Source organism: Ornithorhynchus anatinus, chromosome 7, assembly GCF_004115215.2.
Source record: "Ornithorhynchus anatinus isolate Pmale09 chromosome 7, mOrnAna1.pri.v4, whole genome shotgun sequence".
Lineage (NCBI taxonomy): Eukaryota > Metazoa > Chordata > Mammalia > Monotremata > Ornithorhynchidae > Ornithorhynchus > Ornithorhynchus anatinus.
This window is the reverse complement of record NC_041734.1, coordinates 47,650,430-47,666,952: the sequence shown is the minus strand read 5'-3', so window position 1 is coordinate 47,666,952 and position 16,523 is coordinate 47,650,430. Positions and strand designations below refer to the sequence as shown.

The window sequence follows — 16,523 nt, the reverse complement described above, 5'->3', positions numbered from 1 at the left end:
TATATTTTCATTACCCTATTTATTTTGTTAATGAAATGTACATCGCCTTGATTCTATTTAGTTGCCATTGTTTTTACGAGATGTTCTTCCCCTTGACTCTATTTATTGCCATTGTTCTTGTCTGTCTCCCCCGATTAGACTGTAAGCCCGTCAAACGGCAGGGACTGTCTCTATCTGTTGCCAACTTGTTCATTCCAAGTGCTTAATACAGTGCTCTGCACTTAGTAAGCACTCAATAAATACTATTGAATGAATGAATTATCTGTGCCTCAGTTACCTCATCTGTAAAATGGAGATTAAGACTGTGAGCCCCATGAGGGACAACCTGATTACCCTGTGTCTACCTCAGTGTTTAGAACAGTACTTGGCACATAGTAAGGGCTTAACAAATGGCATTATTATTATTATTATAAGGGTAGGCCTAGAGACACCAGGTTATGGGGCAAAGTCGCTTTGCAAGTTTCGTGGCCTTCTTCCATCAGTCCCTGGCAAGTTGGAGAAAGATCTGGCCATGGGGAGCTAGTGGATGGCTAAAAATTCAGATTACCAGTCTTCCTGGAAGGACAACTAATCCAGTTTGATTACCACTCCTCCCAGAAAGACACCTAAATCAGTTCTCTCCTCACCTTTCTGCCACTCTTTGAGGGTAGCAGAACGAGAGATATAGACAGTTCACAAATTCATAGCACATGTATAGGAATTTGTGATTGGTAAGAAATGTCTACCACCTCTTTTGTATTATACTCTCCCAAGTGCTTAGGACAGTGCCCTGCAGACTATACATGCACAATAAGTAACACTGTTGGTGAAGATGATTGATATTTGGAAGGTTTTTGAGCACCATATGAAATCAGATACATTGACTCTTTGTATCTTAGAATTTACCCTGAGACCTGTTATGTCGGTGTAACTGTCAGTCAGGAAGGCTAAGCAACTTTTTGCATTGAGGTGAAGTCAGGGAGAGAGTGTGGACATATGGATGTCTAGGCTGACAACCATCTATTAATCATGATTATTGAGCATTCACTCTTTGCAGAGCACTATACTAACCACTTGGGAGAGTACAATATAATGGATTTGGTAGACATGTTCCCTGCCCACAATGAACTTACAGTCCAGAGGGGTATACAGACATTAATTTAATTGAATGAATTATGGATTTGTACATAAGTGCTATGGGACTGGGTGCAGGGTGAATGAAGGGTGCAAATCCAAATAAAAGGGGGACACAGAAGGGAATGGGAGAAGAGGAAATGAGGGATTAGTCAGAGAAGGCCTGTTGGAGGAGGTGTGTTGTCAACAAGGCTTTGAAGGTGGAGAGAGTGATCGTTTGTTGAGTATGAAAAGGGAGAGAGTTCCAGGTCAGAGGCAGCATATGGGCAAGAGGCCTACGGTGAGATAGACAAAATCAAGATAATAATAATAATGTTGGTATTTATTAAGCACTTACTATGTGCAGAGCATTGTTCTAAGCACTGGGGTAGATACAGGGTAATCAGGTTGTCCCATGTGAGGCTCACAGTCTTAATCCCCATTTTACAGATGAGGGAACCGAGGCACAGAGAAGTTAAGTGACTTGCCCACAGTCACATAGCTGACAAGTAGCAGAGCCGGGATTTGAACCTGTGACCTCTGACTCCCAAGCCCGGGCTCGTTCCACTGAGCCACGCTAGAGAGATAGAGTGAGTAGATTGGCGTTAGAAGAGTGAAATTGGCTTGGTTGTAGTAGGAAATCAGGAAGGTAAGGTTGGAGAGGGCAAGGTGATTGAGTGCTTTAAGGCCAAGCTTCTGTTTGATGTTGAAGTGTTTGAGCAACCACTGGAGGTTCCTGAGGAGTGGGGAAACATTGACTGAACTTTTTTTTAAAAAAATTAAAAAAAAATCCTGGCAGCAGAGTGAATTATGGACTGAAGTGGCAAGAGACAAGAGGCAGGGAGATCAGCCAGGAAACTGATGCAATAATCCAGGCTGGATAGGATAAGTGCTTGGATTAGCAGTTTGGATGGAGAGGAAAGGGTGGATTTTAGTGATGTTATTAAAGTAGAACATAGAGGATTTGGTGACAGATTGAATATGTGACTTGAATGAGAGATAAGTCAAAGATAATGCTAAAGTTGAGGGCTTGTGCGACTGGGGAGATGGTGGTGCTGTCCACAGTGATGGGAAATTCAAGGGGATGACAGGGTTTGAGCGGGTATATGAGGAGTTCTGTTTTGGATGTGTTAAATTTCAGGTATCAGCAGGACATCCAAGTAAAGATGTCCTGAAGTCAGGAAGAAAAATGAGACTGAAGAGTCGGAAGGATCAGAGATGGAGATGGAGATTTGGGTATCATCTGTTTGGAGATGGCAGCGGAAGCCATAGGATTGAATGAGTTCTCTAAAGGAGTGGGTGTAAATGGGGAATAGAAACTGCGGCTGGAGGCACTCCCACAGTTAGGGATTGGAAGGCAGAGGAGGAGCCTAAAAAAGAGAATGAGAATTAATGGCCAGAGAGATAGGAGGAAAACCAGGAGAGGACAGTATTAAGGAAGAAAAGTTTGGATTAAGTTTCCAGGAGAAGGGGTGGTTGACAGTGTCAAAGGCAGCTACAACGTCCAGGAGGATTAGGATGGAGTAGAGACTGTTGGATTTGATTGAATGAATGAATTTAGTGAGAAGCAGGTCATTTTGGTAGAGTGGAGGGGCAGAAGTCAGGTTGTAGAGGCTCAAGAAAAGAATTGAAGGAGTGGATGTGGAGTCTGCAGGAGTAGGCAACTCATTCAAGGAGTTTGGAGAGGAATAGTAGGAGGGAGATGTGGATACAACTGGAGGGAGATGTGGGGTCAAGGGAGGGTTTTTTTAGGATGGGGATGCATGAGCATGTTTGGAAGCAGTGAAATAGAAACCATTTCTGAGTGAGCAGTTGAAGATTGTAGTCAAGGATGGAAGAAAGGCAGAGGCAAGTGTTTTGATAGGGTGTGAAGTGTTGGGGTCAGAGGCGCAGGTGGAGAAGATGGATTTTGAAATAAATCTTCTCTTGAAATAGTGCTGGGAAAGTTGGGAGTGTCCAAGAAGGGGCAGTCCAAGAAAGTGAGGAAGGTACTGGAGATCAAGCATAATCATTTCAATTGCTATGATATTCAATCATTTCAATAGAGAAGCAGCGTGGCTCAGTGGAAAGAGCACGGGCATTGGAGTCAGAGTTCATGGGTTCGAATCCCAGCTCGGCCACTTGTCAGCTGTGTGACTTTGGGCAAGTCACTTAACTTCTCTGTGCCTCAGTTACCTCATCTGTAAAATGGGGATTAAGACTGTGAGCCCCACGTGGGACAACCTGACTCCCCTGTGACTACCCCAGCGCTTAGAACAGTGCTCGGCACATAGTAAGCGCTTAACAAATACCAACATTATTATTATTATTATTAATTGTATCAATAAAGTACATGACCAAGTCATTAGGGGCAAGATGTGGAGAGAGAGAAGGAGTTAAGTATCTGAAACTGGTGAGGGCAATGGGCTTGGGTGACAATAGGGATGGAGAAATAATGTTGCTGGGCAAAGGAGAGGGAAGAGAAAAATCAGGCAAGGATTAAGTTGAGATGAACATAGTCAGCAGGATATGTTGATTTTTCCCAGCAGCTCTCTGCGGCTCATGCACAGAAGTGAAGGAAGCAGACCGTGGAAGTGATCCAAGGCTGTGGGTTAGTGGAATGAGATAGGGAAGGGATAGGGGAGTGAATGAGTTGAGTTCAGTAGAGAGGGTGGTGTTGAGGTGACAGTTTGGTCATCAAGGAAAAGTAGTTTGTGTATGGAGAATAAATGGAGCGTGTTGACTTGAGAAAATTGGTGTGGATCAAATGATTATAGGTATCTATCATGGAGCAATACAGATTTGCAGGTTGTGTCAGATAGAGGGATTTCAGAGTTGTTGAAGGTAGAGGTTTTTCAGTGATTAGAGATGATGAGATTGAGTGTGTGTCCAGTTTGGTGAGTGGGTGAGGTACGGTGGAGCAGGAGATCAGTGGGGTTGAGGAGTGATAGAAAGCAGGCAGCAGAAGGATCATCAGAAACATTCACTTCTTCATTGAAGTCCCCAAGGATCAATATAGAGATGGGAGAAAGAGAGCAGGAATGTGAGAAAGGGATTAAAATGGCTCAGAAAATTGAAGGCGGGGTGAGGGGGTGTAGTAAATGACCACGACTATCACATTGTTCTTTCAAATATCTCATTTCTTCAGTCAAGACACAGAACACTTGGCTGGATGGATTTTTGGTCTGATCAGAAATTAAATTTCCTGAGGTTTTCATAGTCTTATGTACCATATAACATACTTAATCTTTCCTTCTAATAATCCAGAATGGGCATATTGTCCCTGAATGGATCCTTCTGCTGCTTTAGTGGTATTTTCTGATAAAAACTTCCACATGCTTATAGAAGTGTTTTTCACTGGCTTTTCTTTCTGCATAATTTGTCAACTTTACCCTACTACCCAAATAACTCTCATCGAACTTGAGTATGGAAAGTTAATCTTGCCAGTGCTCAAATCAGGTTATCCCAAATTAGATTACATAAATCCAGTGGAAAAGCTGGCCATTTTGTTTAGAGGTAGATAGCATGAAAATATTAGGGGCAAAATGTATCAAACTGATTTCTAAAACAATCTTACTTCTCCACCATTCCCCCCGTCTTCTTACATAGCAGTATTCTTATCCAGCTTCATTCAGATCTCACCGTAAGGTCTTCAAAATGTCAAATTTGTGTTCTGACCCTTAAATGAAAGTAGTTTGGATCTCTACTGGACTTCTAAGGTATTTTACCATTCTCATGCAGTTCACCTGCCCTTCAACACCCTTCATAGAAAGAAAAATTCACTTATTAGTATGCACCCCCAATCAAATCTTTCCAAATCATTTCTCCTCCAAGATGACTGCTTCCCTGATTAAGTTCTGACTTCTCCTGCTTATATCTACCAAGCAAATCCCTTTTTATTCTTCCTGCTATGTAGTTTATTTTAGTGTTTCTCTCCTCAACTGGATCGTAGGGCCCTTTAAGGTACTGATCAGATCCACATATTCAACTCTACTCTCCCAAGCTCTTAGTTCAGTATTCTATGCAAAGTTAGTGTTCATAAATCCTACTGGCTGATTGGAGTGTGGATTATTAGAGTTCTCAAATGCTACATATATTAAATTCTGGATTTCTAACAGAGTTTATAATTGTTTAGGGAGCATAAACCTTCCCTCATCTCAAAGCCAAGTGTTTAGAGGTTAAAGTAATTTGGACATTGTTTATGGTTGGGAACTGTGAACTTGCCACTAGACTTCCACACATTCATAGTGGCTTCTGTGTGAAATTGCTCCCTTTTTTGACTGAAGCTAGGATGCCACTGTGACTGGTGTGGACAGTACAAAATTTCTCCTTATCCCTGGCAAGCTCATCTCTGTCTCTGCTCCTCTGGGCTCTCCATGTGCCCCACATGCTGTGTGTCTGATTTTCTAATGTTCTCCCTCACTCTTCAGGGTTTTTCTCACCTTTTTCCCTGGATGCCCTAACTTATGCAGTGCCACTCTTTCTTTGCCTCAATGCCCTAGATGAAAAGTTGACATTTTAATGACAAGGAAAGAAGCAAGAGTTTCAGCAAGGTAGGATGGAATGACATCTCACCAATATACTGATTCCAAAAGTAATTGGATAAATGGTGAGTAGATAGACTATGAGCAGTAGAAACAGTGAGGTGCAGCATGACAAGAACAAACAGTCTATTCCCATTAATGAAGCAATATCAGTAAATCCTGTGCACAGTCATGCTTTTGCATTTCTATAATACTTTGCATTTTCAGAGTATTACATAATCATTTTTATTGCTTTTTGCTACACTAACCAAATGAGATGGACCCAGATTATTCTTTCTTCTTTTGCATGGGGAAATGGAGATCCAGAAATGTGAAATATCTCACCTGGTGGGTGATGTCCATGCTGCAATTTACTTACAAGGCCTGTGACATTGAATTCAGGGATCCCTTCCAGGGTTTTCCTTCATAGACCCCACTGCCCTACTAACTTCTCCGGTAAATGGGACAGATGCCACGTCTTTGTGTGTTGGTAGCTCCTCTATGTTTGGCAGCACTTTTTTTTTTTTTGGATAGTAGAAGGTGTGTTTAGGAGACTATTGAAGTGTTATTGGCAACACTTCCTATAGTCCATCAGAAACTCTGGTGTCACCACAGAACTAGCATAGACTTGTAGCATTCTGATAGTCTAGAAATCCTAGATCAGTTCTAGACTGGATATGTTTAGAGTGGTTATCAGGGTACACAAGTCCATGTCTCCCCACTCCTCAGTGGTTGCCTATCCCATGCCTCATCGAGCAGAAACTTCTTACCATTGGCTTTAAGATATTCAGTCAGCTCTCTCACTTTTAACTTACCTTAATGATCACCAGTTTCAACTCAACCCACTTAACAGTGCTTCTTTAATGTCCACCTACTCTGTGTACCTCGATCTTGTCTATCCTTACCCTCAGCCCACTTGGGCCTGGAACTCCCTCCTGCTTCATATCCAACCATCCTCCAACTCCCCGCCCCTATCTTCAAAACTGTCCATCTATCACATCTTCTCCAGGACTAAACTTTTATTTTCTCTAACTGCCCACCCCTCTGCATTGACTGTGTACTTGGTTGTATACTCCTTAAACTTAGACTGTGAGCCCCATGCAGTACAGGGACTGCTTCTGGCCTAAGTAACTTGTACCTATCCCAGTGCTTAGAACAGTTTTTAACATATAGTAAGAGTTTAACAAATGCCAGAAAAAAAGCACTTTTATACCTCAGCCCCACTGCACTTAGGTACATATCCGTATAACCTACTATTTCCCTTACCTGTAATTTATGTTAATATCTGTCTCCCCATCTAGACTGTAAGCTCCTTAAGGAGAGCAGGAATCCTGTTTACCAACTCTACTGTATTGTACTTTCCCAAGCATTTGGTATATTGCTTTACCCACGGTAAGCACTAAATAAATTGTTTGACTGATTGAGAAAGACTCTGAAATGCCTCCTATTTAGTCTGTGAGCCCTATGTGGGACAGCAACTGTGTCTGACCTGATTAGCTTGTACCTTATCTCAGCATTTAGAATGGTGCTTGATATAAAATCAGCACTTAACAAATGCCATCACTGTTCGCTCCTTGAGATCAGGGATCTTTTCTACCAGTCCTATTGGCCTCACTTAGTATAGTGCTCTGCACACAGTAAGTACTCAATAAATACCACCGACTGCACACTCCAGTGACTTAGAGATGCCTAAAAGCCTGGAACACAAGGAATGTGGGGAAGGGAAGAAAGTGTCAGAATGCCATGCAACAGACAAGACTAGATTTAATAATAAAAAATAAGTAATAATGATGGTAATTGTTCAGTGTTTACTATGTGCCCAGGCACTGTACCAAGTTCTGGAGTGGATACAAAGACATCGGATTGGACACAGTCCCTGTCCCAAGTGGGCTCATAGTCTTGATCCCCATTTTACAGATGAGGTAACTGAGGCACGTAGAAGTTAAGTGACTTGCCCAAGGTCATACAGCAGACAAGTAGCGGAGCAGAGATTAGAACTCATGACCTTCTGACTCCTAGGGCCGTACTCTATCCACTACGCCATGCTACTTCCCAGTGCATTACAAGCTAGAATTTAGACTACTGGTCTAGGCTGGCTTCGCCCCTTCTGTGAACCCACCTTCCAACTCAGGGACAGAGGGATCATCTATGTATGTTTAAATTTCCCTCTTAATTTGACAGGGCAGAATTTCAAAGGGCTGTTCTTTCTCAAGGTCATTTAACTCATTTAGAAGTATGCTGCAATCCTGGGATTGAGAAAATGGAGTTTACTCAGGGCACTGCTGTGCTTCTTATCATCATCTTGGAATGGATTGTACTGAGATAATGTGGGAAGCAGGAAAATGAGGAAAACCCTTCTAAAGTCCTGCAGGGTTACTACCAGAGGTGTCAAATGTGGCTTCAGTTATGAATGAGCAGCTCCTTATAGATTCAAAGGGGGTCACGGGGCCCATGTCTAATTCAAATGCTCGTATGTCCTGGTGACCCCAATTCTTTTATCTTGAGGCCTTTTATTGTATCTCATTGCCTTTCCTAAAACCATGCTGTGATGTTAATTTGTTCAGAAATCAGGTGCTAACTGATTAAATGCTTTCATTTAAGAAGGTATCATTTGTTCTGTCTGGGATCAAATCTATTTACGAGACCATTCGAGGTCAGTAAGAGCTTTATGCCAGTGACTAAGGCCAGAAAATGGCCATGGCGATTTCTCAGGGCTTGATGGTAATGCACTGCCCAACCCAAATAATCTAAATTCTGCACCTACTCTTGTTTCTCCAGTGATGAGTCTTTTAGCACCAACCATTCCAAAACTGCTCCCGTATTTGCCAACAAGCAGATGGCCCCGGGGAGAAGGGCTGCTCTGTTTTTGCCTGCAGGTTTTGTGACTAAATTCTGCAAAATGGGACAGATCCAATAAGTAATAGAATCCCATTCCCAGCTGAATATGTTTGTGCCAGGGAGTCAGCACTGGCTGGATGAGCAGGTTCCATGCTTTCCTATCCCAGGTTTAGCAGTTAGTCTTCACATATTGGACTGTAAGTTCCTTGTGGGCAGGGATTTGTCTACCAACACTATTGTATTGTCCTCTCATAAACCCATAGTTCGGTACAGCAAGAGTTCCGTAAATGCCATTGATTGATTTATTCACATTAGCCTAGCAACTGCTGAATCGGTTGGCCAAACTCCCGCTGTGAATGCTTGTCTATCTTTGCAATTTCACACACCTGCCATTGCTGTACAGTGGTGTCCAGATAATAATAATAATAATATTGGCATTTGTTAGGAGCTCACTAGACGTCAAGCACTGTTCTAAGTGCTGAGGTAGATACAAGCCAATCAGGTTGGACACAGTCCTTGTCCCACATAGGGCTCACAGTCTTAATCCCCATTTTAATAATAATAATAATAATGTTGGTATTTGTTAAGCGCTTACTATGTGCCGAGCACTGTTCTAAGCGCTGGGGTAGACATAGGGGAATCAGGTTGTCCCACGTGGGGCTCACAGTCTTAATCCCCATTTTACAGATGAGGGAACTGAGGCACAGAGAAGTTAAGTGACTTGCCCACAGTCACACAGCCGACAAGTGGCAGAGCTGGGATTCGAACTCATGAGCCCTGACTCCAAAGCCCGTGCTCTTTCCACTGAGCCACTTACAAATGAGAGAACTGAGGTCCAGAGAAGTGAAGTGGCTGGTCCAAGATCACACAGCAGACAAGTGGCAGAACTGGAATTAGAACCCAGATCCTTCTAACTCCCAGGCCTGTGCGCTATCCATTTCCCCGACACTGTGTGGTGTCATCCTTCCACTGCTTTCTCTCTGACCCAGCCGATGCTTTGATCTGCTGGGCCTGGGGGCTCAGGGAGCACTGGGTATCAGATTCGGACCCATTGGGGGAACTGTGAGAAAGAATTACTAGGGTGGGCTCCCCCAGGAAAGCAGGTAAAGCATGAGAAGCCACATGTTCTAGTGGAAAGAACACAGGCCTGGAAATCAGAGAACCTGGGTTCTAATTCGGGCTCCACCATTTGCCTGCTCTTCATCTTGGACAAGTCACTTCAATTATCTTTGCCTCAGTTTCTTATTTTCATCCGTTTTTTTCACTGACTCCCTTCCCCATCCACGTCCTTCCTCTGGCTTGTAACTCCCTCCCACTTCGTATGCAACAGACAGCCACTCTACCTTCAAAACTTTATTCATATCACATCTCCGTGAGGCTTTCCTCATCCCCCCTACTCCCCCTCCTTTCTGTGTCACCTTTGCACTTGGATCTGAACCCATTAAGAAATTGATATTAATAATTATGGTATTTGTTAAGCATTTACTATGTGTCAAGGACTCTTCTAAGCATTTCACCCCATCCTCAGCCCCACATCAGTTACATACATAGCCCTAATTTATATTAATGTCTCTCCCTCTAGATCATAAGCTCCTTTTGGGCAGAGATCATGTCTACCAATTTTGTGGTATTATCTCATACAAGTGCTTATTACAGGGCTTTGCACATAGTAAGTGTTCAAAAAATACCACTGAATGATTAATTGAGTTGGTATAATGATAATAATTGATAATTGCAGTATTTGTTAAGCACTTACTATATGCCGTCACTCTACTAAGCTCTGGGTTGGATACAAGCAAATAGAGTTGGATACAGTCTCTGTCCCATGTGGGGGTCAAAGTCTTAATCTCCATTTTACAGATGAGATAACTGAGCATAGAGAAGTGAAGTGACTTGCCCAAGGTCTCACAACAGACAAGGGGTGAAGCCTGAATGCAATACCTGATCGCACGCCCATTTAGACTCTGATCTCCATGTGGGTCAGGCAATCATATCCCATATACACTCCAATGCTTAATACAGTGCTTGGTGCATAATAAGCACTTAACAAATACACCTATTATTGTTGTTAATGATGATTATTAGGTGAGATCACCCAACTACCAGGGATCATGGTATCAAGAGGGAGGTGCTGAACTGATTGGACTGAAATGAAGGTGGCTCAGTAGTGATTTCATCAAAACACTACTCTAAAATTGTCTAAATTTTTCATAAAACACTTGATGCTTTCAGAACCTGATGTGGGCAAACCCATACTGGCTTGCATCTGTGGTGCAAATTTTGAACCAGTAATGCCATTTTGGGCTTTTACAAATGTGAGACACAGAAATAGTCAATGTGCTGAGAAGTGATATGGCCTAGTAGAAAGTGCATGGTCCCAGGAGTCAGAAGACCTGGGTTCTAATTCTGACTCTACCACTTACCTGCAGTTTGACCTTGGGCCAATCACCTCTCTGTTCCTCCATTTCCTCATCTGTAAAATGGGGAGTCAACATCTGTTCTGCCTCTCCCATTGACTGTGAGCTCCATGTGGGACAGGGACTGTGTTTTACTTGATTATCTTGTATCTCCCCCAGTGCTTGGTGTAGTCCATGGAACACAGTAAACACTTAACAAATACCACAATATTATTATTATTATTATTATTTTTATTGTTATGTGTATGTCCCCATTCCTGCAATGCCCATCCACACCTCATTTTGGAAGTGGGCTGGACACACTATCATCATGGCATAGTGGATAGAGAAAGGGTTTGGGAGTCAGAAGGTCATGGGTTCTAATCCTGGCTCAGGCACTTGTCTGTTGTATGACCTTGGGCAAGTCACTAAATTTCTTTGGGCCTCAGTTACCTCATCTGTACCATTATCATTATTATTATTACCATTTGAGAGGCAGACCTCCTCAGGGCCACATCCCTGATCTGTGAGATGAAGTGATTTTCTAGCCTGTGCCCTATGCAAACTGCTAGGGGACAACTTTGGACTCATTAATTAATAGTAATTGTGGTATTTGTTAAGTGCGATGTGCCAGACACTATACTAAGCATAGGACCACGTCGGTCATAGTTAAATTCCTTTGACTGGGATTGGTAGAACTCTAGGGTGCCCAGACAAGTTCAAAAGCTAAACAACTTTTGATGCAAATCTCACCACTGTTGCAGACTCATACAGTGTTCTGAGCACAGTAAATACTCAGTAAGTACCACACTGATTGATTGATGTAGGCCAACTCCTTTCTATCTCAGCTTCATCTGTGCAGCCTGGCCTCTTTGCTGATATCCAAAATATGTCAGTCAGCCAAAGTACATCAGAGATGTGTACATGTTGTGGGGAAGCTGAGAAGGGGGCAGGTCACTGGTTCATTAAACTAGTCTGTGTTTTTTGAAGCTTTTGTGGTAACATGAATTAGCTTTACCTAGTAACTCAATTTTGTCTTTAGGGGACGTTCTGCACTCACCCGTGGGGGATTAAAGAGTTTTCTCCTCATTAACATTAATAGGAGTTACTTAACCTGAATTCCCAGTGCTGTCGACAAGACGATTACGTCCTGTGGCAAGCAAACTGTTCTAATGCTGGTACTAATGTGCATGAAGAAAAGAAAACAAGCAAAGGATGCCATCAACAACTAGACAACTTTTTAAAAAACATCACATACCCCTTCAAGACAGCTATAGCTGCATTATAAAATATTGAGTTTGCAAGATTGAAGTATTTCTTTGATATCTCATTTTTATGACATCATTTTAATTTAATGGCATTAAAAAAACAACAACACTGGGATTCTAGTAGCTTCATCCAAGACAACTTGATATTCCATTTGACCGTGTCACCAGAGGATCCTTGGAGGAACATTGTGATGGTTGCTCTCTTTTACATACAATGCAATGGCTAGAAATATACATTCTTACTTGCCTACTTTTTCCATTTTTGCCACTCACCCCATTTTGGTTTCTCCTGCATATACCTCTCCAACTCCATCATGTTCTCTCAAGTTGTAGACTTCAGGCATTTCGTGCTGAATTCAAGGTGTGGAAGGGAATCTCCTAATGGGAGTGAAGAATTCTGGAGTCTATTTCCAACTCTGCTTTCCGGACAAGTTCACATCCCAAATGATGTTTTCTTCTCAATTTTCCCAGTTGGAGACAGAAAATATATATATATACCTGGCTAATATTGTGAGACTTTTGGGCAGACAAAACTCTTCAAAACACCTTAACCATGCTACTGGGATGGATCTATTTGGAAGCCAAATCCAGACAAAGGGGGCCTTTGATTTCTTTCTAATACCTCCCTGATATTCTGGTTTCTGTTCTTTCGTATTTGCTGGTGCTCTGAGTTCATTGCATTCTGCCATGCTTCCCTTCCCCACCCTTTGGCTCAGGAATAGTTCTGGGACACGGCAGTGAACTGGCCAAAAAAAAAAAATGTGAGTTTGTCTATAAAATGGTTTGGTGTACTTGGAAAAAGACACCATAAAAATGCAAGGTGTCACTCTTATTTTTTAAAATTTTTGGAGGTCAAATTCATTAGTTAGAATTTCAGTGAAAGCTGCCGCAGTTTAACTCTGTGAATATACGAACAATACCTCATGCAGATGGGATTTCTGTTTATATGGGAATACCGGAGAATACTGTAAAATACGGTTTTGTCGCATGATTTTTATAAAACAGCGTGGGTACCAATGTGCTCAGTAGGGTCTTTCTCATCTAAGAGCAGCATTTGAAGCCAGGAAGTAGGAGGAGGTTTCAGCAAAACCTGCTTTCCAACCACAGCTATATGCTGACCACTCAAACTCTCTATGCGGTTTTAGACCGTGACTATACTGTGCAATATGGCATAGACAAAGGATCACTGATTAGAAGGCATAAGAAAGGGAAGCAGCTGGATGTCAATCAGTCATATTTACTGAGTGTTTACTGTGTGCAGAGCACTGTACTAAGCATTTGAGAGAGAACTGCATAACAGAGGTGGGAGACGTTCCCTGTCCAAAATAAGTTTACAGCTTAAAGGGAGAGACAGATATATAAAAAATTACAGATATGTACATAACTTCTGTAAGCCCGAGGGAGGGGTGAGTAATGGGTGCAAATCCAAGTGCAAGGGTGATGCAGAAAGGAGTGGAGAAGATGAAATGAGGGTTTAGGCAGGGAAGGCCTCTTGGAGGAGATGTGCCTTCAGTAAGGCTTTGAAAGTGGGGAGAGTGATCATCTGTCGGATAGAAAGAGGGAGGGCGTTCGAGGCCAGAGGCAGGATCGGTGGTTCGAGGTCGGTGGTGAGATAAATGGGATTGAAGTTCAGAGAGTATGTTGGCATTAGAGGAGCAAAGCATACTCCAATCTATACTGGACACAATTCGTGCTGCAATCACTGAGCACTATTCAGATATTAAGGATGTTCATAGTAATTAAGATTTTTCATTTAGACCTTTAAATTTCCATCTGAACAGGATTCTTATGAACATTGCAATATAAGTATAACTTTAAATAAAGCAGTTCTGCAGTATTTCAATTTCAAGAACTGCCTAATGCACTTGACAGTGATTTTCACAGCATTTTTATGGAAGAGTTTATTCCAAGAATACAGTCCTAGGATTTTACACCATTTTACTATACATAGTTTCTTCACCCTGTAGAAAGTATTGGATTAACTCTGAGGGACAGAATTAGGGATTTCTGATGGGGATGTTGAGTCCTGCCTCAAACAAAAGGCCTGATCTTTCAGTCTTCAGGAAAAGAAAGCACAAGAATTTCAGTGGCAAGTATCACCCTCGAAATGACTACCGTTTAGAATCTTAAGCATCAGCCTTAACTTGTTTCCATATGTTAGATACGTGAGAAACTGATGAACTTTTCTGTGGTTTTCATATGCTCATCCAATAATAATTGTTTTATTTATTTACATTTGAAATAAATGTAAATGTAATATGGTTGCAACTCTTGTATTTTTGCTTCCACATGAAAAGAAAATTTATTTTGACACTGCTATGGAGAAATACTCTTTAGAATATACTCCAGGCTAACTGTTTGAGCCATTGATGTTTGTCTGATTTTATGCAGGTTGCTTTTCGCACCTCGTGGAATGTTTCAAATTATTTTAATTTAAAAATGTTAATAGTGATTTGATTTCTGTTTTGTAGAACCCCAGCTGAAAGGAATTGTGACAAGGTTATTCAGCCAGCAGGGATATTTCCTGCAGATGCACCCAGATGGTTCGATTGACGGGACCAAGGACGAGAACAGTGACTACAGTAAGGAAAATTAGCCTTTTGCAACCCAATTATAAATCAGATGTATGGCCTAATGGGTCTCACTGGTAGGGTATCATTGTTGAAAATATCAGAAGCAAATTAGGATGCTTCAGCTGTTCTTTGTGCCATTTCATTATCTCCAAATGGTTCCTCTTCATCCCTCTTTGCTTTCATCCTTGCACCAGACAGTCAGTGAAGTATGATAGGAAAGGACAGAAAGGAAGTCATTCAAAAGACCGGAGTTCCTTTCACTCCTGCTCTGCTGACTTGCAAGGAATATACAGTACAGTTCCAGAGATGTCTCTTGTTGTGGATGTGGAACCTGAAACGAATTGGACAATGTAGGTCTTCCCCCATTGCTATGCTGAACAAAATGTACTATGTGTTACGAGGAGGAGGGTGTGTAATTTGTGTCAAGGCTCACCATGACTCAGTTCTGGTGCCTCTGAGCTTGGCGTTTTGTAGCTCTAGTATTCCTTTTTTAAATTCGTAAATAATTCACGGTTTAAAACACCTGTGTTAAAACAAGGGGAAGCAGGGAGGTCTGGTAAAAAGAGCCTGGGCCTGGAAGTCAGCAGTTCTAATCCCAGCTATGCCATTTGGTTTTTGTGTGACCTTGAGCAAGTCATTCAAATTTCCTGTGCCTCAGTTACCTCACCTGTAAAATGGGGATTAAGACTTTGAGCCTCATGTAATAATAATGTAATAATAATGTTGGTATTTGTTAAGCGCTTACTATGTGCTGAGCACTGTTCTAAGCGCTGGGGTAGACACAGGGGAATCAGGTTGTCCCACGTGGGGCTCACAGTCTTAATCCCCATTTTACAGATGAGGTAACTGAGGCACCGAGAAGTTAAGTGACTTGCCCAAAGTCACACAGCTGACAAGTGGCCGAGCTGGGATTCGAACCCATGACCTCTGACTCCAAAGCCCGTGCTCTTTCCACTGAGCCACGCTATGGACTGTGTCCAAACCTGTTATCTATCCCAGCACTTAGTACAGTACAGAGTAAGTTATTAAGAAATATCATTTAAAAAAAAGTCAGTCACTTTTACAATGGTAAACTAGCAAGCTGCTCTTTCAAGTAAATATATTTCTAGTAATACTATCACTCCACATACAGTCATTTCAAATTGAAAATATACACTGGCATGAGCCAGTTAAGCTGTGGCCCCATTTTCTCTACAAAATGAACACTAGAGGAAGAGAGGTAAAGGCTCTGGAAAGTCTGAAGGAGATGATGAGGAGAGAAACAACGTCTAAGCCTCTTCCAAGAAAGAGAAGAATTCTGAGTCTCGGGAGAAGCCACAGGAAAGCAGATTGGGATGATTTAGGGGAGGGGAGAAGGAAAGAGAATCCACAATCTTGTAAGGTAGGGAGGATGGTGGTGCTGTCTACAGTGATGAAAAAGTCAGGGGGAGGACAGGGTTTGCTAGAAGCTCTCTCCCTCCTCCCTCCCCCAGCTCCCACACAACTCTAATACAGATATAAGAATGACTGATGGACTCTGGAAAAACCAACCACAGCCACAAAGAAAGCATATAATAGCCCATGCACTTTCCTCCTTGTCTACTGAATAACCTCCTCACTGACCTCCTTGTGTCCTGCCTCTCCTCATTCCAATCTGTACTTCATTCTGATGCCTGCAGCATTTTTCTAAAAAAAGGTTCAGTCCATATCTCCCTATTCCTTTAAAACCTCCAATGGTTTCCCACCCACTGCATCCCACCCAATAAAGCCTTATGATCGGCTTTAGATGATAAGTTCATTGCGGGTAGAAAACATGTCCACCTAATCTATTATACCGTAGTCTCCCAAGTGCTTAGTACAGTGCTCTGCACACAG

At 42.1% G+C, this 16,523-nt stretch overlaps 1 protein-coding gene across 5 annotated transcripts in view; it reads left to right on the top strand.

Moving 5' to 3' along the window:
* The window catches only part of FGF12 (fibroblast growth factor 12), a 443,674-nt gene that overhangs the window by 271,258 nt on the left and 155,893 nt on the right, over positions 1-16,523 (top strand). For 4 of the 5 annotated variants that reach the window (XM_007668958.3, XM_029069513.2, XM_029069511.2 and 1 more), the window contains one exon: positions 14,568-14,678. The exons of the other annotated variant lie outside the window; for it this stretch is intronic. In XM_007668958.3, coding sequence (XP_007667148.1) covers positions 14,568-14,678 — 111 coding nt within the window. The remainder of the gene's footprint in view (positions 1-14,567; positions 14,679-16,523) is intronic. 5 annotated transcript variants of the gene reach the window in all.